At 40.3% G+C, this 26,849-nt stretch overlaps 1 protein-coding gene across 4 annotated transcripts in view; it reads left to right on the top strand.

The window, feature by feature from the left end:
• VTI1A (vesicle transport through interaction with t-SNAREs 1A) overlaps positions 1-26,637 on the top strand; it is a 274,408-nt gene extending 247,771 nt beyond the window's left edge. For all 4 annotated transcript variants that reach the window (XM_056352815.1, XM_056352811.1, XM_056352814.1 and 1 more), the window contains one exon: positions 25,513-26,637. Coding sequence is in view for 2 of the 4 variants with exons in the window: in XM_056352811.1 (XP_056208786.1) it covers positions 25,513-25,606 (94 nt within the window). In the remaining 2 variants the exon portion in view is untranslated. The remainder of the gene's footprint in view (positions 1-25,512) is intronic.
• Positions 26,638-26,849: the final 212 nt, after the last annotated feature.

The following is a 26,849-nucleotide window of genomic DNA, read 5'->3' as shown; positions in this document are numbered from 1 at the left end:
CTGTGCCATCATATGGCTGTTTACTACGGGCCAGAGTTCCTGGGCCAGCCCTCAAGAACACGAAAATCAGAGAACTAAAGAGGAAGAGGATGCTTTGGCAAACTTAAGTTTATTGGTTATGGGTAGTTGGCTATCACTCTGATGCCCCCTGGGATTATCACCTGCCAAAATCCAAACCTCCCATTTCAGAGGGGATTATTTCAAGAGGCAGAAGCAATTACAGAGTAGTATAACAGGCAGTGCTTTGCAGAGTGATGCAATTTATTGGAAGTTCTACCTTGTGGTGGCTGTATGCCTGGGAATTACTGTACTTATTCCTGTACAAGTTAAGAAACGTAGGTACTTCGAAAAAAAGTACTGTTATTTGATTGCTAATAAGGACAGTTGTTATAATGCTTAAAAATAAAACCATCAAATTAGTTCATGACGGAAGAATTTTGAGGGGAGAGGGGTTTGCATGCAGTGCAATGAACAGGGAAGGGAGAGAGACAAGGGGAAGAAAATCTGTCAGGTTTTTAGCCTATGTTTCACTGGTGCCTGTTTAAAAAAGTAGTGGTTCTTTTCCCCTGGGATTGCTAAAAGTCACCAGTCTTACTCAAAAATGTAAATAGGTAGTATAATCGTATGGTAAACCAAAATTGGGAAACTGTTCCGTGTCTGTGGGTATCACTGTAGAAAGTTCTTGGTGGAGAACAGGCAGCCAGGGAGACATTGTGGCTTGAGTAAAAGGGGTGAGGACAGGCACAGCTCAGCTGTGCTAGCTGTGCTCAGAGCTGGGGCTAGGGGGGCGCTGAATCAAGAAGCTGAACGGTGGAGAAAAAGCAAGTAGGCTGGATGGTGCTGTGAAGCCGGTAATTAACATTTCTGAAGATACTACAAAATGAGATGTTGGGAAACCTTTGGTGTCTCTGTAGTTGTATTCTTCTGTATTGGTCAGATGCAGAATATGGGCAAGAACTTAATGAAATTCTGCATTGCTGTGCTCATAAACAGCTATTTCTCCTGCTACAGTCCCTCTTCAGATGAGTTTCTTAAGATTGGCTAATGAGATTCACTTTTATCTCAGGATCTTTAATGACTCCCAAAAGACCAGGAGCTTAGTTTTAAATCTCATCAGCAAAGCAGAGCTGCTTCCAGCAGTACAGTGCTTCCTGACAGCATGGTGGAGCTTGCTGCAAAACTGGCTGAGAAGGAGAAAAGATGCCAGCACTAGGCCCAATGCTGTTGCTTTTGGCAGGTCCTAGATGTTCTCTTTCTGTCTTCCATGTATCAAGCTATGCCAGCATTGCATTGCTCTGTGTCTTGTGAGCTGCCACCCATCCTGAGTCCTACTACCAGGACAAGAATTGGCATGGATGCTAAGGTTTGAACTCTGTTCTGTGAAGTCATTTTTACACATGCAAAATGAAGGTGGAGGAGTTCAGATACCATATTTGAAAGAGCTGCTTGGAAAAAAAATATATGTATTATTGCCTCAGCTCATTATAACAACTGCATCAACATTTCACAGTGACTGAATGACTGTTTGGAAAGTTGGTTGATAAAATGGTCACACAAGACAAGACATCTCAAGGACAACCCAGGACCCAGAAACTGCAGGTGGTTTTTTTTTACCCAAACACAGAGCAATTCCATTCTGCTAACAAGGTGCCAGACAATGACATATGGTCACCTCAGATGGTACATTGCCAGGGGGAGAGCCAGAAGGCCCCAAGCGCTTCCCTGTTGTGTTCAAATTAATTTCAGTGAATTCTCAATCCTAAATTTTCAGATATGAACAGTGCTTTTGATGATACAATTTGGGTGCTGAAATTGACCCTATGAAAGAAAAGTCATGTGTTGAAAGGACAGATATTCATCTGATAATGAAAATTAAACTTTTTTTACAGGACTGAGCCCTCAGAAACTCTGGCTTTCCACCTCACTTACTATTCTTGAAAATATGTCCTAATTCCCAAGCAGCTCTACTATTTGATGCATATATACTTTACAGGTGACTGTATAGAAAGGGATATTTTAAAACAAAGTCATCCAGCATATTGAAAATGGAAAGGAAGGGAGACAGGAGGAGTGGTGCTCAGAAGCAATGAAATAACCTCAAAATCTGAGGTCAGGTTATCTATGCAAAGTGTAACTTTTTTTTCCAAAAAAAGCTTGTGAGTCCTTTTGGGGCAGAGGGACTTAAACAGAAATTGGAAACTCCAATGGAAATTGCTTCATCAGCCGTTAGAAACATTGAAGTTCCTGAAAGCCCTACTTCTGAATTTAAAAGTTGATACTAAATGTATTTGTCCATAGAGGAGAGGAACTGAGCACTGTGAAATGAACTTCATCTCTTCCTCTCTGCTGGTAATGAGCAGTACCGAAATGACTATTGAAAATCTAATCGTTCAAAAAAAACTGACAACCACCCACCCAAGGCTTGGCAACCCGTCCTCAGGGTGAGAGCAGGCTCACAAAGCGTGGTGGTGAAAGCCACCTTAAAGCATGGTCACACCTTGTTTTCCACCTGCAAGTGTCAGTGCCCTGCCCGCTTGCCACCACCTCCTCAGATGGGGCAGGTTTGGCTGCTCTCATGGGTTCCTTGTGAACCTGCCAACGGGAGTGGGAAGGATTAAACACCTTGGCTAGGTGGTCTACTGAGATGTCAGGGTGCCCCCACCCAAGAGCAGTCAGTAACCTCGGTGGCGGGTGGGCAGAGGTGAAGAGCTCCACTCCAGCCCAACTTCCCTCACCTTGCACGTGATACCAGTTCTGCCAAGGCCCCTGGACCTTGGATTACTCTCATCCTTCCCATGCTAACAGCACAGATTAGTTTTTCCTTGTTGTCCAAGCTTTCCTTCCCACCCCTGGAAGGCTAAGGCTGCCATGACTCAGCCCGAAGCACGAAGGTTGCGCCCACAGTCGCACACCTTCCCCGCGTGGTGTGCTGAGCGCCGGACCAGCCGGCTGCCTGACCCCGCTTGTTGCTTCCCATCAGAGCTGTGACCCTCATTAGGAAAGCTGAATGCTCCCAGAAAGTACCACTGGGGCAACAAATCAGTCTTAAGAGCCTATTGATCTGTTACATTTGTTTTCAATGTACAAAGAAAGGAGATTCTTTTGTTCCAGGGCTGGTACCAAGCTCTACTACAGTAGGTTCAGTGCGTCTCCGGACACTGCGATCAGGCACGTCGCCGCTGAGTCAGCAGAATATTTGCTTATTACAGGGGGAACTGAAAGAACCTGGAATTCACTAGTGACCGACCTCTTACTTCTTGAACTACTTGTTTCCCCCTTCCTTTTGTTTCTGTTTTAATGACTGCATCGCAAACGCAATTTAATCCCCCTTGCAGATGCAGGACACGGTAACGCAAGCGCAAAACTATCAATGTTTGTCAAGTTAAAATGCCCGCGCCGTTTGTGCTCAGTGGTCGCTGGTTGCTGGGCTAGGTTCCTTTTTAAATCACATTTGGAATAATTAAACGGCCACAGCAATAATACACATGCAGAATTTTTGCACATCCAATAATCAAAGGGAGGAAAAAAGTAGTCTGGAGCTGTTTTGGTTTTAATCCTATTTGATTTTTGTTTTAAATGAAAGCACAAAGGTAATTTTTCTGTTGCTTTACCTGTGACTCCTTAAATCATGGTAAGCGTGCATTAAGATCTTCTTAAAAGAATAAGAACATTCCTTGTTAATTAATTTATACAGCTGTCAGTACAGCTTTCTATGTTATTCATACTCTAAGTGTTTGACTGCCATAGATTTTCTAGCAGTTCCTGGCAAAGCTCCAGTGAAAGCCTGGGATTTATTAGGCTGACTTGGTGCAAAGTCTATTGATTGTGGCCTCGAGGGTAATAACTAAATAGAGCTGGAGCAACAAGTCAATAACACCATTGTTGCTACAGACTCCATTCACTTGAGGAGTTAGATTGTTTTACAGTGGCAAAGAGTAATCATGAGCAGATCAGCATGTTCAACAGGCTCTGTACCATGTTAGTGCTCGGGACTGTTTTAAAGCTTTCAGCAGGACGGCAGGAGAAGTGAGATGAGGTGCAGGGATTAAGAACCCTGTAAACTCCTTCATTAGGGCTAAAAGGTTTCAGCATTATCTTTATCATCTTGCAATAAGGAGTCCCATGCCTGTGTTTGTCCAAACTGGTATTAAAATCCCCTGCCCATCAATCCATAATGGCACTGTAGAAATGGGATTCACATTTCGGATGGGGATATACATGGAGAGTGTGCATGTGTACACGAATGCATGTCCGCATGCCTTAGCATTAAATAGTATTTTAGCTAGCACAAACTTCACCTCTGTGCAGTAGTATTTTCTGGCAATGGCTGGAAAGAGGCTCCTATTTTCTTAAATTCAAAATGAGGAAATGGTTTTGTTTATTGCTTCTCTAATCCTCCCATGTGTTTATTTACTTCTAGAATTCTTTTCTTTTACGGAAATATATACAAACCTACTAGAGGAAAGATGTTTATTTCCTGAGAGTTTTATCATTTATTTGACAGCCTTTGACGACTCATGTTATATTAAGAGCAGACTATTTTGAAAAGTCAAAATTGTGAAGATGGGAGTTTCAAAACCAGAACTGGTTGATTTTGCACACATTCTTTTATCTGTCTCCGGGAGTTGCCATTACAGCCTCTGAAGAAATACCGAGAAATTAGAATGAGTTCCTTCCTAACACCAGTTAGTAGCAGCCTACTCCCTTGAAATCTGAAAGATGGTACAGAAAGCAATAATAAGAACCACATAATATTAAAAAAAGGCATCTGTGGTTATGCTTTGTAAAATGAATGGAGTGGTCAAGCAGCAGGTTTTTGTGTATTCAGCAGTTCCACAGACTCTTCCTCTCTCCACTTATCTCTTCTTGGAAGTTAAGTTTTTCTTTTTGCAAAAAATGCTTCTAACCCCACAGTTTCAAAGATAATAGGAGAGAGCAAAGCTCTTTTCCTCAGTTTGCAGTCATTTTAAAACACCAACATTTTAGACACAAAAATTTCAATAGATTGATTCTTGAATGTGGTGGTGACTCTGACATCCAATGACGGTTTATTAATAATTTATCTGTCCTTTTTTTCCCACTGCTTGTCTTACTATATTATAGCTCATACTATTTAAAGCACAGAAAGGGGTGGAACTAGAAAGGAAATCCTGCAGCCAAATATTCGGGAGGGTACTGGGCTTCCCTTGGCTATTGAATCGTTGCAGTCAATTGAATGTTGCAGTCAGCATGTGTCGAGGCAGATCTTCGAGCAGGAGAAATGCAAACATGTGGTGAATGTGTCTGTCTTTTTCTTTCTTTCTTTTTTTCTTTTTTTTTTTTTTTCCTTTTCCATAAGTAAGCAGAGAGCTTGGCAAGTTTGTAGTGCTTGCTCAGAAGCTCATTTAAAACTTTGAGAGGAGTGAACTGAATTTAAACGACTCTCAGGAATCTCTTTACCCCCAGGCCTTAGACGTAGCCTCCCATGGAAAGAAATATATCGGATAGTTCATAATCTGTATTCTGTCAGGATATTTTAATGAGAGGTCAGTAAATACCATATATTTGGAAGCAAACAAGCCAAAGCTGGGCCTTTTCTTTATGACTTCCACACAGTCAGAAGAGTAGCTTTCTGGCAGATGCTTTCACTTTGAATGAAGAAATTATATCTACTCTGCTTAGGCTCAGTTCTCTGATCCAAGCAATTTTTGACATATCAAACCAGCCTAAAACTTAATTAGCTGTGGCAGAGGAAGTAAATATGTAAAAGAGGCTTCGCGGAAGCCTTAACACTTTTTCATTAAAAAGACCAACACCAATTTTCCTGGCTGATTGTAGTGTGATGTGGTGCCTCTACGGTGATTAGATACATATCGGAAGCACTGCTTGCACCCCACTTCCAGTCTTTCTGAAAGAAGAGAGACTGGTCAAAGGGAAAAATCCTTCCCAAAATGTGGAGGTTGACATTTCTTGAGTAATACTCTTTCAGTATGAACTGTAGATTTACAGGAATTAGAGACCAAACAGTCAACGGATTCCACTCTCCCTCCTCTTTTCTCCCCTCCTTTTTTAAAGTGTCTTCATCAATCAAAATCAACATAAATGAATAATGGAGGCAGATAAAATGTGAAGAGACAATAGTGGTGTTGTTTAGGATTGACAGCCATAAATCCATTGTATCCTAAGAGACTGCATGAAGTAAATACCTGCCCTTGCCCACCACCACCACCATTTAGCCCATGATTTGCAAGATTTTTTAAGTGAGTGCTGACGTTCCATCGAAGCATCGGCCCATTAATGCTCACTTTATTTTAGAGCACCAGGGCTGCAGTGAGGTGGGGGGACTTGGGGGATGAAGGTTTGGAGTTTCCCCTCTCCTCGTTCATTTGTTAATTTGGGATGACAGAAATAGAAATGGTGTTCTTACCGGCAGGTCAAAGGCTGTTTTAGAACCAGCAGAAAACAAGGAAGCTGGTGCAAAAGGAGTTACAGGGCACATCATTTAAAAATCATTAAAATCTGGGGCTCGCTGAGGTTTTCTCTGTAAGGAAAAAAGGGAAGGCACGTCTCAGTTGACACTGCAGAGGCATGCACAAGGCTGGAGAAGCCCAACAGAAAGCAAAGCCAAGAGGATTATGTACCTCAATTTCAGAGGGCACGATTTATGGCACAGATTTTGAGTCCTGACATTTTGGTTCAGATATGATAGAGCCCAAGTCTCATGAGCTGCTCTTGTAGAAATTTGACACAGAGGGACAAGACTGTAGGGTCAGTTGCTCCTTCTGCCGTTTTGAAACACCAGATCTCAAATGGAAACTTTTCTTCCTTCCTTCCCACTAGAAAGGTCCTTCCAGTTTTGGGTGCCTTTTGGAAGCGAGCCTGTGCGAGCAAGTGCAAATATAATTCTTAGGCCCAGGCTCACAAATTCAGGAGGTTTAAAGTTCCTTATGTTATTTTTGGTTCTTCTGTAATTGTAGTTTGTTTGGCAGTGCATGCCAGACACGGATCGCTTGCTCAGGGCTCGTTAGCACCAACAGCATTCCAGCTATATTAGAATCTGTGAATATATCTACTTCAGCTGTATTTTCACGCCTTTTATGATTTTCATTCTCCCTGAATTGGAAAAAAAAAAAGAAAAAAAAAAGAGGAAAAAAAAGAAAGAAAACCCAACACAAATTACCAACTACCTGGCAGGAAGGATTGAGGACCTTTCTGATTATAGGAGGGAATGCTCTTCAAAATCAACATCTGAATGAGCAGAACTTCAGCAGCACAGCACCTTGCTGTAGAGGGGCTTGAAGGTGCCACTTCTGTTGTGAAAACAGTTTATTTAGTAGTTAGTGCCTTGACTTTTCTGTCTTTGTACTTCTGAAAGATGATCTCTTGCAAACGATGAACCCTTAGCCTTAACAAAGTACTGATCCCTCTTCAACATTTACTTAATTGAAGCTTAGAAGGAAAAAAAATATAGTGTAGTATTTTAAGAGTGACTGTGTAGCACCTTTCCAAGTTTGCATGCCTGTCAACGGGATGTCATCCTCTACGTGTGAATGAATGACTCTATTTCCAGTTCAAGTTTCCATTCCTAGGCAAAAATAGCACCAAATACACTATACTTCCAGAACAAATTTTTTAAAAAAAACTTTATAAATCACATGTAACATCACAAATGTTCTATACATCCGGTACCAAGTGAAAAATATTAAAAAAAGAAGACGCTGCTTCAAATGACCGAACAGAATCACAAGAAATAATTTCTCATTCTGTTCTAACTGAGCAGACCGTATTTTGTACCGACACCAGTTATATTTAGCATTCCTCAAGGCTTCCATTGTTGGGCTTTTTTTTCCACAACCAGCATGAAGCACTGAAGCTTTAAGCATCCTGTCGTGGTGCTGATGTTTTGTCGAAGAAAAGATGTGTTCCTCAGCTGTTGCCGTTACTTCAGCGTTTGTGCCTTTTCAGATGACACTTAGCCAACTTTTTAAAATTGCCCAAGTCCCATGTGCAGAGTGGTGAGGGCTGAGATTTTTAAGGGCCTTGAAGTATCTAAATCATGGCACGGGCTGTCTACCTACCCCCAAAGATCTGATTATTTGATCTGATTAATTTAATCTAGGAGTCACACAGTCCTGATTATCTAACCTATTTCTTGGGATAGGATTTGGGCTTTTTTATTACTATTTTACCAACACAAATCATTTATAAAGAGTTAGCAGAATGTTATAGTGGTGTGCATTAGGGGTGGATATAGAGTAGAAAGCAATAACCAGGATTATAAATAACTGCTTGATCTGTAGAATTCTAAAATAGCCTCTTAAATTTGATTAACTGTCTCAATATATGGTTAATCATCTAAATCCTTTATAAACTATTTGTAAATGCACCCTTGACATAAAGCATGACTAGTTTGTCTGTATTTTATGAAACGTGACAACTCTACTGAGGAAATGGAGCAGTATTTCTGCAATATAGTCAATGTAATTGAGAAGGCAAACTTGGTGTTCCAGATTTTAATTGTGGAAAGTGAAATACTTCCAGTTTCTGAATTGCCTTGTGCAAATTTGTTGTGCAAAGGTAGTATGGAGTGGCTACGCTTTTCCTCAGAACCAAGTTAGGCAAAGGAAGGTAAAAGGAAGGCGAGTTGTAGAAGAGTTAAAACATGAAAATGGAATGCTTTCAGAATGGTTTGGACCTCAGTTCTGTGATACAAAACCATCAGCATCAACAATAGGGTCTCCTGCTCCCAAAAATACTCGCTCCTGCCTCTATGCTGCATCCAGCTGCTCTCTCATTTTTAAGGGAACTTCTGTTCTGCGGTCAGTGTCTTGAAACTGAATTGATCCTATACAAAATAGCTCTCCTTTCCCACCCACCCTCATCTTTTTTCTTTTTCTTTTTTTATCTTGGATCAATTGCTTGATCTGATTCATCACATGGATCTGCAAGCTGTTGAATCAGCACAACTGAGGTTGGCATGTTGCAACGCGATGGGAGAAATGAACGCCAAGAGGAGGTGGAAGCAGGGGGAGGAAGGGACAGACCTGAGTGTGTCTCCTAAAATTAGTATTGCTGCTGGATGCTTTGCATCTTGGAAACATGGTCTTGGCTTGAGTACAGGGCTTAGAGTCAGAACGTTCAAACTATAAACTCCCCTCTAACCTTTGACACCCTTAAACTTTAGTTTTGGCATCTGCTAAGTGGGAATAACGCTGGTTATCTCAGTGATGTGAAGGTTTACTCATGATTGTTCAACAAACTAGTGCATGAAAAATAGGAGACTGCTTTTTAAGCTCCTGCATTTTGCTGAAATCGTCCTCTCATGCTCACGAACTACGTTTCATTTGTACTAAAGTATTTGTTTCCGAGTCTGTTCCTCCTATCAGAAATATGTTGCTAGAGCAAAGACAGGTCCCTGTTTCTGTAACCCAAGTGTCACTATTTTTAGTTTTAAGATGTTGGCTGCATCTCTCTCTCTTTTTTTTTTTCTTTTTAAATTATGTGTATATATTTATAGCTCTTGCTATTGGAAGAGAATTTCCTGCAAACAGATCCATTTCTGTGGAGCTCTGCTCCAACATGAAGTCCCATGTGTTCCACCTAGAGATTGCTCCAGAATAAATGTCTGCTCTGGTTTTAGGATCAGCCTGGTGAACTGTAAACTTTATATTGCCTTCAGCACATAGTAAATCCGCATGTTCAGGAGGTATTAGCGACTGGGCACTCGATACTTGGCAGTGTTGCATCTGAAGACACAAGTGACAGGAGAAATGCAGCCCCAGCCCATGTCCTACCGAGTCGTTTCCTCTTTGGGTAATTACATCCTCAGTTTTCTCTGCAGTTTTAACTGGGGTGGGGGGAGTATCTGTCTTCACACCCTCATTGAAAGAGGTGAGTCTTGTAACCGTGCACCACTGAACAGCTGCCACATCTCACCCAGCATTAGGTGAAAGGATTTTTTACATAACGTTCATATCTGGTTTGCATTCTGAGCTGCACAAATCAACAGAACGGTACGTGGGTATCAGAAGGCAGGATTTGACCTGTAGCTGGGTTCTGGTTCACACACAGCGAGTAGGACTTGCTCGCATAGTGGCAGGGACTTCAGCAGGAGTACTGGTGTGCGTAAGGACTACAGAATCAGGCCCCTAAGGATCCTTAGGAATGAAAGGTATCCTGTAACCGTAAAGTATTATTATGATGACTACTCTGGAGAACACAGAGGTATTGAAGTCGGCAAAATAAATTACAGAGTTAAATGTATAAGTAAACCAAGAAGCGACTGATGTTTTTTGCATAGTAATAATCTTCATAATCACTTCATTTGCACAGTTATTTCATTTTAAACTTTAGGCACAGTTTTGAAGCACAACTCAGTGGAGATTTTTGCTGTAATCTATAAACTTTAATGAAAGCTAATTGGAGGACAAATTTTAATCTAATTAAAATGTGACTGCATAAAGCAGAAAGGATGAATGAAGTGAAATGCTCTATGGGGCACAGTTTTCAAACAACGATTAACCTGAATACTAAGTCAAATGAAGCTTTTGTAAAATGATGATCATGAGCATTGCCAGCAACAGAACAACCTTGAGAAACTGCAAATGAAAGTTTTAATGTATTTAGTTTAAAAAGTGGACATTCAACTCACAACCACGTTAAGGACTTTTTTAAAAAGAAAACAGAAAGCAACACCAATGGTCTCATCTAAAAACATAACAAGTAAATTAACCAAAGGTGTACATTCCATCTAAGTTCTCATGATCAGCAGATGCAAATGTTTGCAGTGCGCCGATGAGTTATGAGCCCTAATGAGATTTCAATGCTGAGCAAACAATAAAAATTTATGCATTGCATAGTTTTAGTGGCCTTTGGCTTCATGGTTAGTGTTACACCCTTTCAACAGCTTTGGTAATATAATATCCAGCTGGCTTTGGAGGTAAGGAAAATTGTAGGGGTGAACTGAAGTTGTGAGAAATAACGTGATTGATTGCTTTGTCAGAATAATGCATTTCCATGGTATAATTGTCCATAGTAATCTTAACCCGGGTACGGATACATAGGTTCTAGTTATGTTGGGACACAAATTTTGAAGGATTCAGGTGAAGGATGGCTTTTCCAGCATTTGAGCCAGACCATTTCCTGTGCTGGGTACGTGTCCAAGGGTCTCACAAACAGCCCCTCTAACAAGAACATTCCTGTCATAGTCCGATAAACAGGAGAATTGAAAAGCTACGCTTTCCCCAACTGTCATATGTTGCAAGAAAAGAAGTGGAGCAAAAGCACAGAAAGAAACTTACAATAGAGATTGAAATAAATGTATGTGATGGGGAGCGGGGGGGGGGGGTGCGAATCAGGGAATTCGACTGGTGCAGGGTGAGAGTGAGCTCAAATGTATTAAATTTAAAAGACCCATTTGTGGGTTAGGCTTTTATGAATCCAGAACCTTCACCATAATGATTGCCTGCATTACCCTACATAATATTAAAATCTTAGCATGTGATTAATAGCAGATTCCCTGCATACGTGTCACAACACACATCTGCAGCAAATCTGCCAGTATATTTCTGTGCTAGTTTTACTTTGGGGCCATAAAGTAATTCCTGTTTTGTGAATGAGAATAAACCTATTATGCACTAGGTTAGCTACACCCAGTTTCTTCTCTTCAGGGAAAAAGAGCTGCTTATTTGATACGGCATCTCAAATTTCAGTGTTCAGAAGTGAGTTTAAGCCTCAGCTAGATTTGCTTGAGCAAGCTGTTGGGATTTGCCTTCACCGTTTCTTAGTTCTATGTTTTCCAAAACCCTCTGTGCAAAGAGTGTTGAGAAACTTCTGGACAGCAGTAAACTAGTGGACTTAATTACAAAGTGTTTATTGCTAAATTTGTTAATGAGTCAACATGCAAAAAAGATGTATTTATCCCTGTTTCCTCTTAAAATTGTAGTAAAAAATAACTTCAGAAAATCTTTTTCTTAAGCTGTTCGGTGATGCAGTTTTGCTGTTCACAAAAGTCCTTTTTCCCATCTGCAAACAGCTACCTTTCTTTTTGACCCAAGGGAACAGAGCATAGCTCAAATGAAGCTTGAAGAGAAAAGAAAAAGATTTTTCCTGATTGTAACGCCGAGTCTATGTATATTCACACATGGACGCAAAATAAAAAGGAAGATGCAGAAGCATTCCTCTGGTCTGCCCTCTGACATGTCCTGCCGACCTGTTTCACTCACCAAAATGAAAACAGAACCCCATGAAAACAACTTAAAATGACAACAAGAAAACATTAGGAAAGCAACATCTGTTTTGCATTCTTGGCATCAAGTCTGCCCTTGCAACAGAGGGTCTGACACAGATGTACAGGGTTATGACACCACTGAGTACCGCGTGATTTAAAATGGTGTAACAGAGCAGAATCAGGGCGCTGAGCTCTTACAACGCTGTGCAGAGCTGTGGCTCTTGATCTCCTTTGCAGATGTGGGACTCAAACCCCAGTGAAATTTTAGGCATCTTTCCATTGATTGATGTGGACCATAGAGCAAGTCATATTCCTTTACAAAAACTTGGGGATTTATTATTGACTTTCTACTTCTTTTTTTTTTTTTTTTTTTGGGGGGGGGGGGGGAGGGCGTGTTTTGCCGTCTGTAAAATTGCATTGCTTTGTTGCTTTCCAACAGACGTCATCGCATGCAGCCGCGCTCAGAGAACCTTTCAAACAATATGGCATAATCAAGGTCTTGGGTTTCTAAGTAAAATGAGATAGTAGCAATGAGAGAGAAATCTAAAAGCACTTGGAAGAAAGGTGAAAATAGTTCCAACCGAACTGGAAAGAATCAATGATTAGGAGACTTCGGGAAGCCAGAGCTGCCAAGAGAGCATCTCTCACACCACGGCAGCAGCATGAGTCCCTGAGGTGGCACAAAGGCAGCGACTCTCTCCCTGTTTGGTTGCCCACCCGTAGCTGTAACAGAGACAAAATTAGCTCAACTCATCCCTGGCATAACTTCTCTGTCCCCGGCCCGGCTGTCAGATGCGATGACGTGCTTGCAGTGTTTTCACCAGCCACTAGATGTCTGTGTGAGCTCTAGAAAGTTCTTTGGGGGGATGATGCCCCTGGTAAACACGCGACCCAAAACTGGAACACAAGCTGCGGGGAAGCTTGTTGGTTTGTGTTTGTAGGTGTAATGTCATTACTTTAATTTACCCTGTGATTAAAGCAATTTGTGCTAAAACTAAATTCCAACCTTTATAATTTGAAGCAAATACAGAAAAGGTGCTTTTCCTGGCCCACACCTGTTTAAGAGAAGCTGTTGCTTTTATGTCCGTGGAAGGACTGAGATATATCTTATTGGTGTGAAAGTTTCGGAGGAAGTTGCTGAGATGCAAAAGGTTCATCTTGTTTCTATTCTGAAACAATGAAATACCAAAATACAAAACATCTGCTCCATAGGTGAATTGGTAAGAGCTCGCTATTCCGTTCTGCCTTGTATAGCCCAAACCACAGTCCTGCTGGAGCCGTATTTTCATGTATACGATGCATCAGCATATCTGCGTGCACGGAGGAAGGCTGTGCATCAGATGTCAACTTTAGCATATCTTTTTAAAAAAAACTAAACTTGGTAGAGCAGATCTGGGTACGGAATTCTCTTTCACAGCTCTGTCTATCAGGCAGTCTGCCGGCTGACCAGGGTAGCTGCACCTGTGACCAGCTTTCCTGCAGACATCTCCCCAGAAAAATGCAAAAGTAATCATCACATGTTTGCTTTTCATTTATCTCTGTCATCTAGGAATAAGATGCAAGATAGTATCAGGAGCAATGAAAGGTACATTCTGGTATTATTTTCAAGTTTTTTTGTCTAGACAGAGAAGAGCAACCACTGGTATCTCTGTGGAACGCATACAGCCCCCCTCCACACTCGCATCCTAGGCTGAAGGCCAGAGGGAGGTAGTAGGCTGTCTATATTAAAAAAAAAAAAAAAAAAAAAGTTTTAAACCACCACCTACTCATCAGGTGACTGGAGACTATGGTTGTAAAATGTGCTGCAGGCAGAAGTTCTGAAAAATCCCAGAAAGTGTTGAAAACATCTCTAAACAAGGTATTTTTCTCCTGCACCTTTCTTGCTAAAGGTCCCAATTGCTGCCAAGAAAACTAGTGAGAATGTTAGCTGCCAAATAAAAAATTTATGACAGTGTTTGGCAAAGGATTGTATCACTGCTTGTTTTATACATTTCCACAAGGCTCTTGAAGAGCTGTTGGACACAGACAGCTCACTGATCACTGTGCTTTATCTGTTCTTTAATATATTAAAAAAGCAAGCTCCAATAAAGTATGCTTTAAACAATACATATTTTTTCCTTTAATAGCCTCCTATAAGAGCTTGCTATGGTAAGAATATAATTTCTACACAACATTCCATATATAAAAATTGTTTTAAAAGCCCTTTACCTGACAAAGTTACTTGTTATTTGAGTCACTTTCATAGTAAAAATACATGAATTTTTCAATTAAAAATGTATTGCTTTTGCAATTGTGCTTGTTACACGTTGGAGTCTGGGCCAATAAACCGCCTGTTAAAATATAAAGAGGTCCATTCAGTCAAAGTTGTGCCTGCCATTTATGTTTCAAAACCCGAGAAAATAATACGTTGGAATTGCATTGCTCACCAATATCAATTAAGTTTTCGGCTGTATCGTTAAATTAATGTTGGGGGAGAAAATTGTTCCGGTGGATTTAGTGGAAAAGAAATATTTTTGAATACAGTTAGCACACTGACAATAATAATTAAGCTGGCCAATGCTGAAGCAACACCCTTAAAAATATTTTCCTCATCGGAAGAAATAAAATTGTCCGTCTCTGTCTTGTTTTCAAACAAGTTATCAGATTAGGCTTCCAGCTGATAATTAGTGCTATTTAACACACATCTTGTCATTCGGAAATCTCGAGGCCTGAACGGGTTCCTTTTTCTCATTATCATCTGCTGCTGGAGGTGGGAGGTTTGGAGCGTGGCATGGCACCTCCTTGCACCGTTCTTAAAGGAGGCAAAGAGCCTCCTTGGCTCTCTGGTGGCCAGGAGCTGGTGGGACACAGTCCTGGACTGCTGTTCCCCTCCAAAGGGGACAACCAGAGCAACATGACCCTGTGCTGTCCCAAAGCTGCCCCAGGGCCGCATATCTCTGCACAACGCTTGCATCTTCATGGCACAGCATGTATTCGAGAGCAGCCAGCGGCGCTACAAATGCTATATGCCTTGTATGTGCTTGTGTATTTCATGGTATTTGATATAAAGTACTCAAGACAGACCAGCATTAAGAGGATTATTTCAGACAGCATTAGGAGTTAATTTACAGAAGATTAGCTCTAAATCAGGCAGATATCATAAGCAAATTAGCATCAGTTGTAAGAGATTCAGAATCAAAATGTGTGGTGGTTTTTAGTTTCTCCTTGTATGTGCTCAGTGGATGAGTAGTATCTTTGTTAGTTTCCCACACTAAGTTGTTGCATCTCAAATAGTGAAGAACAGGTATACTTTTTTCCTACATGCACACTATTTATTATGATGCTATTTATTGGCAATGAAACTGCTTAACTCCAAATAGCATTCCGCAGCTGAATATTTTATATTTCATGTCATTTCTTCATTGAGCAATGTTTTGTTTGGCCCTAGAAATGATGTCTCCATGGTATGTTACAATATTTTTAAATAGGTAATATGCAGCTTTGCTTCAGAGTAACATACTTAATCCTTTTTTTTTTTTCTGTTAAAATGAGTCACATTTTAAAGCCAACTCATAAAAATGGAGTGTATAAAATGCTACATACTAGGGTGAAGATTACAGCTACTTAAAAGTACCTTCCTTAATATTTAAGCTTGTAAATTATAAATTTGTTTTATTTCCACAGGAGTGATGGTTAATTTGTATTAAAAAGTAGATTCTGTTCTTCAGTCAGTTTTCCAGATGTATTTTTCTGGCTGCAGACAGGCAGGCGTAAGCACCTATCCAATCCCTTCTCAATGTTGTGGTTTCAAAAACGCTTACCCAGTTAGTGGAGAAGATGATGAAATGGATCGGGCCACAACATTAAACCTGTGCCCTGGGTTGTTCTTGGGATTCTGAAAGCTTTGAATTCTATGAATGGGATTCCCATCCTGGGAGAAATTTGTATTCTGCTCTCCAAGAGATATTAAACTGCTTAGTCTTCAGCACGCTCCAGAACATTTGGGTTTTTAACTGGGGAGGGAAGTCTGGTCAGTGTTCTATGATTTTTTCCTTTCTTGATGCACCAAATTCCTCCTGAAGAGGTTGGCCTGAGGTCATGGATGTCTCCCTGTGTTTGCTGAAGGAGGAATCTTTGCTCCTTCCACCAGATCATGAAAACTTATACCCGTTCTAAGCCAGGCTGAGCTTGCAGGACCCTCTGGTTGCAAGATCTGCAAGCGCTCTTGCGCTTCGACTTTCTGCCCTGTAGTTTCGCAGAATGCATGGAGGCTTGTTGCGGTTATTAAACCAAGGTGTCTGAGGTCATAACAAAGTAGAGGCATTTCTGTTCCCCTAATAGAAATACTGTAACATGCTGAAGAGAAAATACTTTAATAGTGGCAAGTATCTCCTGTCAACTAATTTGATAGTTCTCTATCAGGTAAACCATTTGTGAATACATCGATTCTTTTTATTTTTCACTGTTCTGTCTTCACTGTTCCCAGGTTTTCTTTGAACCAGTTGGGCAAAAATTGATTTTTATTTGTTCCACTGGCCTTGTGGAAAATTAGCTTATGAACTGTTTTTTTATAGGGAGACTCAAAGCACAGAACAGGTTGGAAAAATAAGCCTATAGCAGTCAAAATTGTTGTCTGAAATGTCTTCAGACTGGAAGGCTGAATTTATTGCTCAAAACAAGTGCTAGCATTGTGGAGGTGTGCAGTCCTGCTCATTATCACTGGAAAAGGGGGAACCAAAAAGCACAGTAAAAAATTAAATTTTAATAATGCTAGTGATATTTTCTAAATCCTTCTTGACAGAAAGATTCTCATTATTTTTATCTGTCTCAGAGAAGGCTCTTTTAATGCCATCTCACAAATGGCCTTAGCCATGATTGTTTTCCTTTCTTTTATAGCATTTGAAAAAAATGAATATATACCAAAAAAAAAATATATTCTATCATTCAAGAAGTGCTATGAAATGGTAACATTTTGGATAGCACATCTTCAGGAACAATTGCTGCAGATGCCTTCAGGTTTTTACAAAAGAGGTCAACATTGTTAAGACAATTGTAGAAAACTTGCCATACAAAAAGATGCCCAGTCAAATATGGTGTGATAAGGGGAAAATAATGCAAGTAAAGTAGCTGTGTCCGGTCTCCAGCTTCATCAAACCTAAAAGCTGTAGATTAGTCATTAATTAAAGTGAGGCAGGGCAAAAGATGTTACTTTCTTTCATCTGTGTGAGATATATATTTTACTTGTTTCTAATGATTGTGAAAGTTGATAAAATGCAGACTTTAGATTTTTTTTTTCCCTTTAAATCACCCAGAATGTAAATGTAACTATATTTATCATAAAAGCCAGTACGTGATCATGTATGTTCTTGTCATTTTATAGCTTGCGTACATTTCTTCTGCTGGAGAAATAATTGCTTTAGCTTTGAGTGCTGATGAGGGGATTGGGGTTGGGGCTTTTTCCCCTGTTAACTGTTTGGGGACCAGGGCTTCCTGCGACCGATGTGCTGAAGGATGCCATTCCGCTGACAGCTGGGCTATCCACCCTCCCTCAGAGCTCTAATACGCTCGTAATGTCTGCTGAGGCCTATGGTTCTTAGTCATGCTCAGGTGACTAAATGCATGATTTGTTCTTGTTGATACTTCAGTACCCTGAGAAAGGCTGGATGGAGATTAATACAACCTTGACTCCGTCCACTTCCAGTTGCTACTGCGCACATGATCTTCACTAAGACTTGCGAAAGAGATCTGGTGTTGCCTCTGCATTGCATGAAATGAATTAATCCCTCACCAGTTTTGGCTGGTGAGTTTTCATGGTCCCAGAAGCCACCCGCCGTTCCTCCTAATGATGGTAGTAATGTAATCGGTTCCCTCCATGGAAGGAGTGGACCTGGAGACAGGAGAGAGCTGAAGTTGCATCACAACCATGCAGAGAAATGTTCCCTGTCCAGGGTCTCTCATCAGCAGAGGGATACTTTTCATCCTTCAGAAATGCCTTCCTGTGTGTTTTAAAAATAGGCAATGAATAGAATCCAAGCTAGCAGAAGATGTACAGTACCCTGATTTTTTGCCTTCTTACCTTAAGTCCTATGTCCATGTGGTCCTCTTGCAGGCTGTCCCTGTTCTCACAGTTTGCATGCTGAAGCCTGCATACATTTGTCTTCCCATTGTTCCTGTAGATGCCTCTCCTTCCAGCCCAGTGTGCCCCCTTCTCTCTCCCCACCCTGCAGTGATCACCTGGGTACATCTCCAGCTCCTTGAGCCAGGGCTCCTACAAGCTGTGCTGATCCTGGTGGCTGCCAGCGAGACTGTACTCCAGTGTTGTTCACATGGGTTTGTGACCTTTGGAACATGTTGCAAGTTTTCAGTTATGAATTAGGTGTCTCCATAAGTATTTTAACTATCAGATATCATAACATTAATTTTAAACTTTAATCTTCATGGTAGGATTGTCAGAAGATGACACAGCAAGGTGAAAAAAAAAACATAGTTCCTTGAACCAAGGAGGCACTGCATTTCGGGAGGCATTCATCCCAGAGAGGGATGTCTCTCCTATCTCTTACTCCTCCGGAAAAACTGTCAAAGTCTTTTGATTCTGGTCAGAATATCGTGTGCAAGTATGGGATCCATTAAAGCGAGATGATGAATCAAAGTATTTACTGGCTGATTATTGGTGAACATCATCTGCTTTACTGGTGAGTTTCATCTCTGCAATATTTCTGATTAATGGGAGAGTACAGACGTTTTACAATATAAGAACACCTTTCTTGTACGGTTTTGCCTTCGAAGCCAGCCAGCTTTCTAGCTTGGGCCTCATCTTCAAGCTTTTAGGGATATTCACCCCTGCCTAGGCTCTTAGACACCTAACCTAGCCAGCTAATTTAACTGACTAATTCTCCTGGGGTGCATATAGGGCCAGGAAAAACAGAAGGCAGTTTGGAGCAGGACTCTTAACTTCCATATCCAGGGAGCCGAGAGAGAATTAGCTAGATACAATTTAGATGTTTAAAAGCTGGATAGTGTGACTACCTCCCTGCACCTGTTATTACATGACTCATTCTTTCATTCAGGGCCCAGGTGGAAACACATTGATGTGGTTTGAGTGTAATATTATAACTAGAGATTGGTATCCATGTTATTACAAGTAGACAGCCCCAGTCCTTCAGACTGAACTTTAAAGCTAGAGGATGTGGTGCTGCACAACTCCTCAGCCCTATCAGCAATATCTTAGGCACCTTGCATGGCCTCTCTCTTTCAAAAAAAAACCCTGCTAGTCAGCTAGAAAAATGCCATCATTTTTTAATTCTCCATTTCTCCATTTTTGAGGCTTTAAGTTCATTATCTGCTCAGTTTTCAGCAAGTTTTAATGGATTTTCCCAAGGTCTTACACATAAGGCACTAGAGCCCCTAGAGCCCCTGTCCTAGGGGAAGAGGCTCCTTTGGGAAGGAATTCAGAGAATATGAAATAGGCTTCTTCTGGGAATGGCCTGTCTCCAGATTGCCGGGGAAGCCCAGGCAGCGTGGCCTTTTAGGCATGAAGTAAGCCATGGAGGAAGAGGAGGGCAAGGGGGGTTTTCCATCCCCTCTCCACTACCCCACGGAGCCTTTTCACCTGTAAATGCACAACGTCAATTACAATGTAATTGGTTCTTCCGGCTTGAGAACATAACAAATGTGGACTGACTTTCCGAGTTTGGGGCAGGGGAGAGGACAAAAAACTTGAGTGTTTTCCAAATTCCTCGCTTTTTCCAAGGTCAGCTAGAAGGTGGCCAAGGAGTTGTATGCAACTTGGGAAGATACTTTTTCACTAATATTTCTGTTTGCTAATTTCAGTTGTTAATGATGAAAAATGGCTCAAGTCAGATACTTCCAACCAGCTGTAATTTTGCTAGGCAGGGCTCTCTTGCTCTTTTATTTCAGTAGGTTGCCATGTCTTTATGTTTTGCCACAGACTGTCTAGTTCTTTTCAGTTGCTTTTATTTAAGAAAAGCATTCTTAAACCTAAAAATGGGAAAGATGAATAGTTACTTGAACAGCGCCCAGATACCCTGAACTTAGAGATTTATCATTATGTATCTAAGGCTTTGCTTTACCAGTCGTAAGATTTTATTGCCCTGTGTGGGGTCTAGTGCTTCTGTTTGAAAGCTCCTGATCTATCGTAACAAGATGTCCTTATATATAGTAATAATGGTGTCTGTCCAGAAGGTATCTGAGTATAGCTGTATTACTTTAAATTCACATTTAGTTTTGCCTGGTATGTATTTGCCTTTGTGACTAGACCTACACTTTGTGTTTGTTTGAATTTGCTGATTTGCACATGAATATTGGGCACTTAAAAATCACTTACCACTGATTTGCATGCACCTATTTTCTTGCACGTTAGTAAAAACTGCCAATCACAAATAAAAGGGCACCCAAAAGTGCAATAGCCAAGTATTCAAAGTGACCATTTAAAATGTAGTCTCATATACAGAGAGCAAGCCTTTCTACGCAGTAAACTGATAGGAATCACTTCTAGTTAGATCTTAAATACATGTATTACAGTGAAACACTGTTGGACAGTGCTCCATCATCAGTCTGTGTTTCTCAGGACACTATTTTTCAAGATGCTTTCTTTAAGAATAAAGCCCTGTGTTGTAATGAATGTGTGCTAACTGATCCCCCAAGCCATCTGTATTTTTTTTATTTGTATCAATGTCAGAGTTGAGCTTCTGTAAGAAATTTTTACAGTATTTTATTTGTAGTCTTCATTATTTCAAGTTAAGGGCACAAAACTCTTCATGCACCCAGAGCCTGCAGTGGTTCGTTTAAATCCCGTATTTTGTTAACGTGTTACCGTGATTGCTAATTTTCATGACAATTGTTATTGTACCATCAGTGCTTAATGGCAAGGCATCATTATTCAATGCTGGTCAGTCAGGCACTAAGACATGTGCAAGACATCAGGCTGAACCCATATAGATGTCGTGCACTCCCCTGCTAATGAATGTGGTTTTGTAAAAAGGTTTAAACACGGTTGGCATCCTTAATGTAAGGTTTGCAAAAGCTTTCAGGAACTGCTTTGTGTTTATATGGAGCAGATCTAAACATGTCACAAACAGAGTCAGACCCATTGTGTGCATGTGTGTGCAAAGCTACGGAGAGGAGCGGATCATTTTGGGGTTTGAAATCTGGAAATGCAGCACAATTCCCGCTATGGTGGGAGTGAGGGGGAACTGATTTGCCAGGTACATCAGTGTTTGGTAATGGCTGTGGGACTTGTTCTTGCAAATCAGTGGTCCCCTTGTGCATCAAAGAGGTGATCCCTCACAGTGGATGGTGTCATTCATCAGCTTGCAAAGTTGGCACTGGCAGGAGGGAGCCTCCAGTGCACCGGTGGTGGGAGGTTAGGCACTGTGACCAGAAGCCAGGACAGCGGATCAGGTGTTTAGAAAGGAGGAGCAGAAGGAAACTCAACAGGAGTGGGATGCACTTTCTGCGTTGTTAGTCCAGCCCGCTCTTCCAATGCGTCGTTTGACGTTACCCTCGCATCTGCTTTAGTTACTGTTTCTATGTGGTTTTGCACCCAAATGTTTTGGGCTGCTGTCCATGATAAACTAGATGGAACTTGGTTTAAAAGCACAGATTTTTCGTCTCTTCTAACTCAAAGTAGAATGAGCCCTTGTGCTCCTAGAGTTTCGAGTATGAAAGGAACAGTAGACATTGGCTGTTAACGAGCTCCAGCACGCTGGGCTCCAGCAGGACTTGGTGTGAATTCAGTGCCTAAGCGGCATCGACTAAATGGTTAATTCATCTCGTATCAACAGCACTATGATTCATAATGTAAACTTGAGGAATCCTTGATGTTTCAGTCACACATTCCTCTTAATTTGGCCATGCATTCTTTTAAAGCTACAGTGTGCTAACTTCATAAAATGCAGCATGCAAATGCACAAGTTTTTGCCTTCAGGCATTTTAGCCATGGATGTTTCAATGGGTGTCTTCTTTCAAGTATATATTCTTTCTTAAATTATTTACCCTGTAAACATGCTTTGCATTTTCAAAGAAGAATCTGGGCTTCCTCATTCACTAGATTTCGCTGAATTTAAGGTGTAATAGAGATAAAAGCCTCTCATCTGCTTCTTGCGAGCATGTTAGCCTTTGGGATTTTTTTGTAGCGAATGTTAGGCCCCATTTTCTTCTCCTTTGGTATTCTCACTCCCTCCCCCACTTAAAGTCCTTGATGCTTTGCCTAGAGCAATACCCACTGGCGGTGTCTGGCTGTGACAGTACTATAGGCTTCCCTACAGATGGGTCCTGCCAATGCCAACCATTGTTCTACCACTGTGAGCTGGCTTGACTGTCTCGGATCACTCAAAGCCCCCTTTCCTCTTGATTTTTTCTTTACTCTGAAGGGTCACCCTTGCCTGTTGACTTTGAGATCTGAAATATGCTGACACCCAGAACTCGCGTTCTCTGTCTGAGCAGCAGCTCCCAGGCTCAGACTTCAACACTCACCGCTTCCGTCCGAAGTTCTCCTCGAGGACTGTCCTGCTGCTCCCGGACAGCTCTGTCATTACCCTCCTAGCCCCATCCTTCTGGTGCTTTGCAGTTAGTTTAATTTTACGTGCTCACTTGAAAGTAAAATAGTAAAACTCAATGTTATTCTTTTTTTTAAAGATATAAAATTAATCTTTAACTGTCGGCTGAATATTAAAAGTATATAATGCCTCAGTGCAGGAGTCTGTTGATAACATCCATCCTATTTCATGATTAATTTGTTCCTTTTAATATGATATTCTTGTGCTGCACTGTGCAGACTAATTCAGATTCCTAGAAATTGAACTTTGATATCTATTTCCTAGATTCACACCGTAAGTGAACCTTCAATTAGCAGATACAGGTGACAGCGTGCCTTGCTCAGTGTTTTCTCGACAAGGATTTTAGAGACACGGACACTGATTAAATAATCTTGCAATTGGGTGTGTATTGCCAGAGTATTAAAAATAAAGCACTGGGAGGAATTGATGCTTTTTTATATTATTTTTCTTTAAGTCTTGGACGATAAAATGCTTTTTCCAGTGGGCCAGAGATAGGAGGAGCTGATTTAAACACTCAGTATGTTATGTATGCCTTTGCCCAACTATGCGTTAGATTAAGCAAGTTTCACTCACAGTTAATCCTTTGTAAATTAGCATTATGGATGCCTTGGGGCCCACATCCCACAAATAAAATGGTTGTCAAGCCAGCTGCACTGTGTATTACTTAAGGCTGAATGTTTTAAGAGTTTTCATGCTTTTAATCTATTTCACCGCTGAGTTTCAATTTTGCTGAGTGTCTTTTCAGGAGTGATGAGGGTGAGTGAGTAAATATATATTCTGGTTTTCATGCATTTGCCTGGGCAAATCGTTTGTTATCAGGTGTTTGGCAGGGAATGTCACACCCCACCACAAAAGACAAGCTTGTAAGTTCAGGTGTTAAATTGAAGTGCAGACCAACAAGAACCAAAAGCCCTTAATTAGCTTTATTTTGTTAGCCTGCTACACTTTTTTTTTTTTTTTTTTTTGGGAGGGGAAGGGAAAAAAAAGAGTGAGAAACATCCTTCCCTCCTCCTCATCCTTTTGGCAGAGTAAATATTGCCTGTTAAGTTTGAATTAGCTGTCATCGCGAAAGAATTAATGCTGTGGTTGAGCCTTTCTAGTGAGGAAGGGAAAAATAAACGAGACAGATCTTAGTTCAGCTTTAAGTGATAAATGAGGACAAAGCAGCCCATTCATCTCCTGCTAGGAAAGTGGACACAAACACTAAAGCAGTTTTGCGGAAGACGTGTCAGCAAATGTGATCATTTTGTAACCTGTCAGGAGGATAGAGAGCTAGTCCTTTTAGAGTGTCACAGGGGAGGGTGTCTGTCTGATGTGACAGTTTTCATCCATCCATTTACTGCTTTCTCTTTGGGGGGGGGGGGATAAACAAGGAGAGAGCTTGGAGTTGGTTAAAACTGCATTTTTCTTTACACTTTCCAGTATAATTTATATGTATATCCACCCGCATCCAAATGAAAAACATTTACCAAGGAAAACTCCCCTCTGCTCTCTAGAGTTTCTTCTCTCTTTCACTGCATGAGATATGCTCATTTTAACACATTAGATTCCCTGTCTTCAAGTTGGAGCCTTGTACTTGGTTTGATGTTTCACAAAACACGGTTTTACCTCTTCTTAGTGTTGTTCGGTTGGTGAAGGCTTTGTTTTGCTTTGATTTGGTTTTGCAGAAGCACAAGAAAAAATAAAAATAAATGTAACTTAGGGTGCTTTTGTTGCATTTGGTTGCTGGGGTATTTTTGCTATACCTCTCCAATTCTGGTGATACGCTTCATGTACAAACCTGTTTTGCAAAAGTTCCTGCTTCATGAAGACCCTATGAAAATATTCTTCCTCCTCTGTGAGAATGCAATAACAAATGCTGAATTCTTACAATCCATAAAATGCCTCAAATTCTACAGTTTGTTGATTTATTCATGTTAATTGACCTATTAATTTCTGGCAAAATCTGAAGCGATGTGGTGTCTGATTTTAGAAGCCGGGATTTCTCCCAAAAAATGATTGAACAGTATCAGGACTTCCTATTTCTGGCATCTTTTTATTATTACTTATTTCCATTTTTTTATACTACATAGAAAATATAACATTTGCCTATTACCATAAGTAAAGGTATGCTACAGAGACAGGAGATGCTTTTACAACATAAGCTTCACAGTTTGACACTTGCTTCTTTATATCATCCTTTTCTTCAAAACTATCTTTTATACTTTTCCCTTGGTATTTTAGTACAAGTAAGTATCTCATTGACATGTGTTTCCTTGAAATCTTGTACCTTAATAGTAAAATCCCTTGAAAATGAATAAATTGTTTCTGTTCAGATTAAAAAAGCTGTGAAGGTGTCAGAATGGCTATAAAAAATACAAAGGTATTTACTATTATAGTCCACCCTGCTTGGATTGCACTGACTGAGGACTAATTATTTCATTTGTACTTAGAAGGTTAATAAATTGTAACATGATGTATTTCAGTTATTCTAATATGTATATAAGTGTATGCATAATTAAGGAAAGTCTAACTCTTTCCTGAATGCAAAAGTTGGATTTAATAGCTACATAAAGAAATGTTTGGAAGCACTGGAAACTGAAAGAAGTAAAACACCATGAACATACGCAGGATAGTAAAGTCCTAAATTCATGGCCATATGTTTTTTTCTCCAAGATATTTATCTGTGTGCTTCTTTTTATGATTTTTATATATATTCTGCTATTTTGTTTTATTCACCGGGGTTTTGTCTCTTCTGCTTTTTTTCAGAATCATCCAAAACCGGATTTTGATCGTTGTTCTGGCCATCGTCATCATCTTCACAACCATGATGGCTATTTTTTTTTCTGTCAAGGGACGCTGACATCTTTGTTCTTCACTAAACAGCAACAAACTGGTTGTTCTGAGTAATTAAGACAAAGTGGTCACATGAATCATTCTCTTGCACTGACAGAGTCTCCCTCTTTTTTTCCACTCTTCAACTCAGGTGCAAGTGGTGTAAAATACTTTGTATTATTGATGGCATAGTTGATGGCTTGTGGGGCTGATTATTTTTTCTTACTTTTTTGGTCTTTATCCAAGTGTTTTCAGAATCTTAATATTTTCTGGGGTGAGGGCTTGTTCTGGTATAAACAGACTTTGTGTGTGTCGAATTCTGCCCCAGACATTTAGCCTGTAAATTGACAGTTTAGTGAGGGAAGAGGGGTCTTTGCACTTTTCCTGTGCTATGCGGGGTGTATTAATATCAAGAAGTATCTGACCTTCTGTGATACAGAATATAAGTAAAGCAGAGGCCAAGTGATGTAGAAAGTGAACCTGTCTCCTGTGACTAACTCCCTATCATGAATTATTGTAATAGATGTAACCTGGTTAAGAACAGCAGTTAGTTCTAAAAAGAGAGCAAACTTGGGATGATGTTTAATATCTGATGTGGATCCAACACTCTATTTAACAATATTTTTCTTTTAAATAGGCTTCCTTTTCTACTTGTTCAAAACAATTCCACTTTCATCAACATAATGATAACACATCACTTACCCAAAATGTAGTTGTGACCACAGCCCCTCTGTTGAATCTCTTTTAAACCTTCCAGTGTTGATATATGTACTGATAAGCATACACAGTAGGCCCTTATTGGAGATGTATAAAGGTACTTATCTATACATTGCTGATTAAAAAGAGATTCTGAGTAATAGGTCAGTGGCAAATATGTGACTATAGTGCGTTAAACAAAAATCTAGATTTTTAATACTGGCCTGACTATGTTGAGACCGCATGTTCAAAATATTTTTAGTGTATTAAATTCTGATGTGATATGCCCTTTTTAAACAGAAACTGTAAAAATGTTAATTTATACACGCTTTTGGCTGATATAATATATCATAGTTTCATCTACCTGTGTGTAAATGAGCTGTGTTTCTCTTCTACTGGCTGCGCTTCTATAGACAGGTCTAGGTCATTTGGCTTATAATTAAGCTTACAACTCCAGCAAGCATCTATTTCTGGTGAAGTGGTAAAGTAATTTTCATTATAACTTTTAAATTCATTATATGCAATTCCTTACAAATACTACAAATTGAGTGGGATCTTAAGCCCTTGAACTTAAG

Source organism: Falco biarmicus, chromosome 9 (assembly GCF_023638135.1).
Source record: "Falco biarmicus isolate bFalBia1 chromosome 9, bFalBia1.pri, whole genome shotgun sequence".
Taxonomy (NCBI): Eukaryota; Metazoa; Chordata; class Aves; order Falconiformes; family Falconidae; genus Falco; species Falco biarmicus.
Note: the sequence above shows the minus strand (reverse complement) of the source record. Positions and strands in the feature narration are given on the sequence as shown.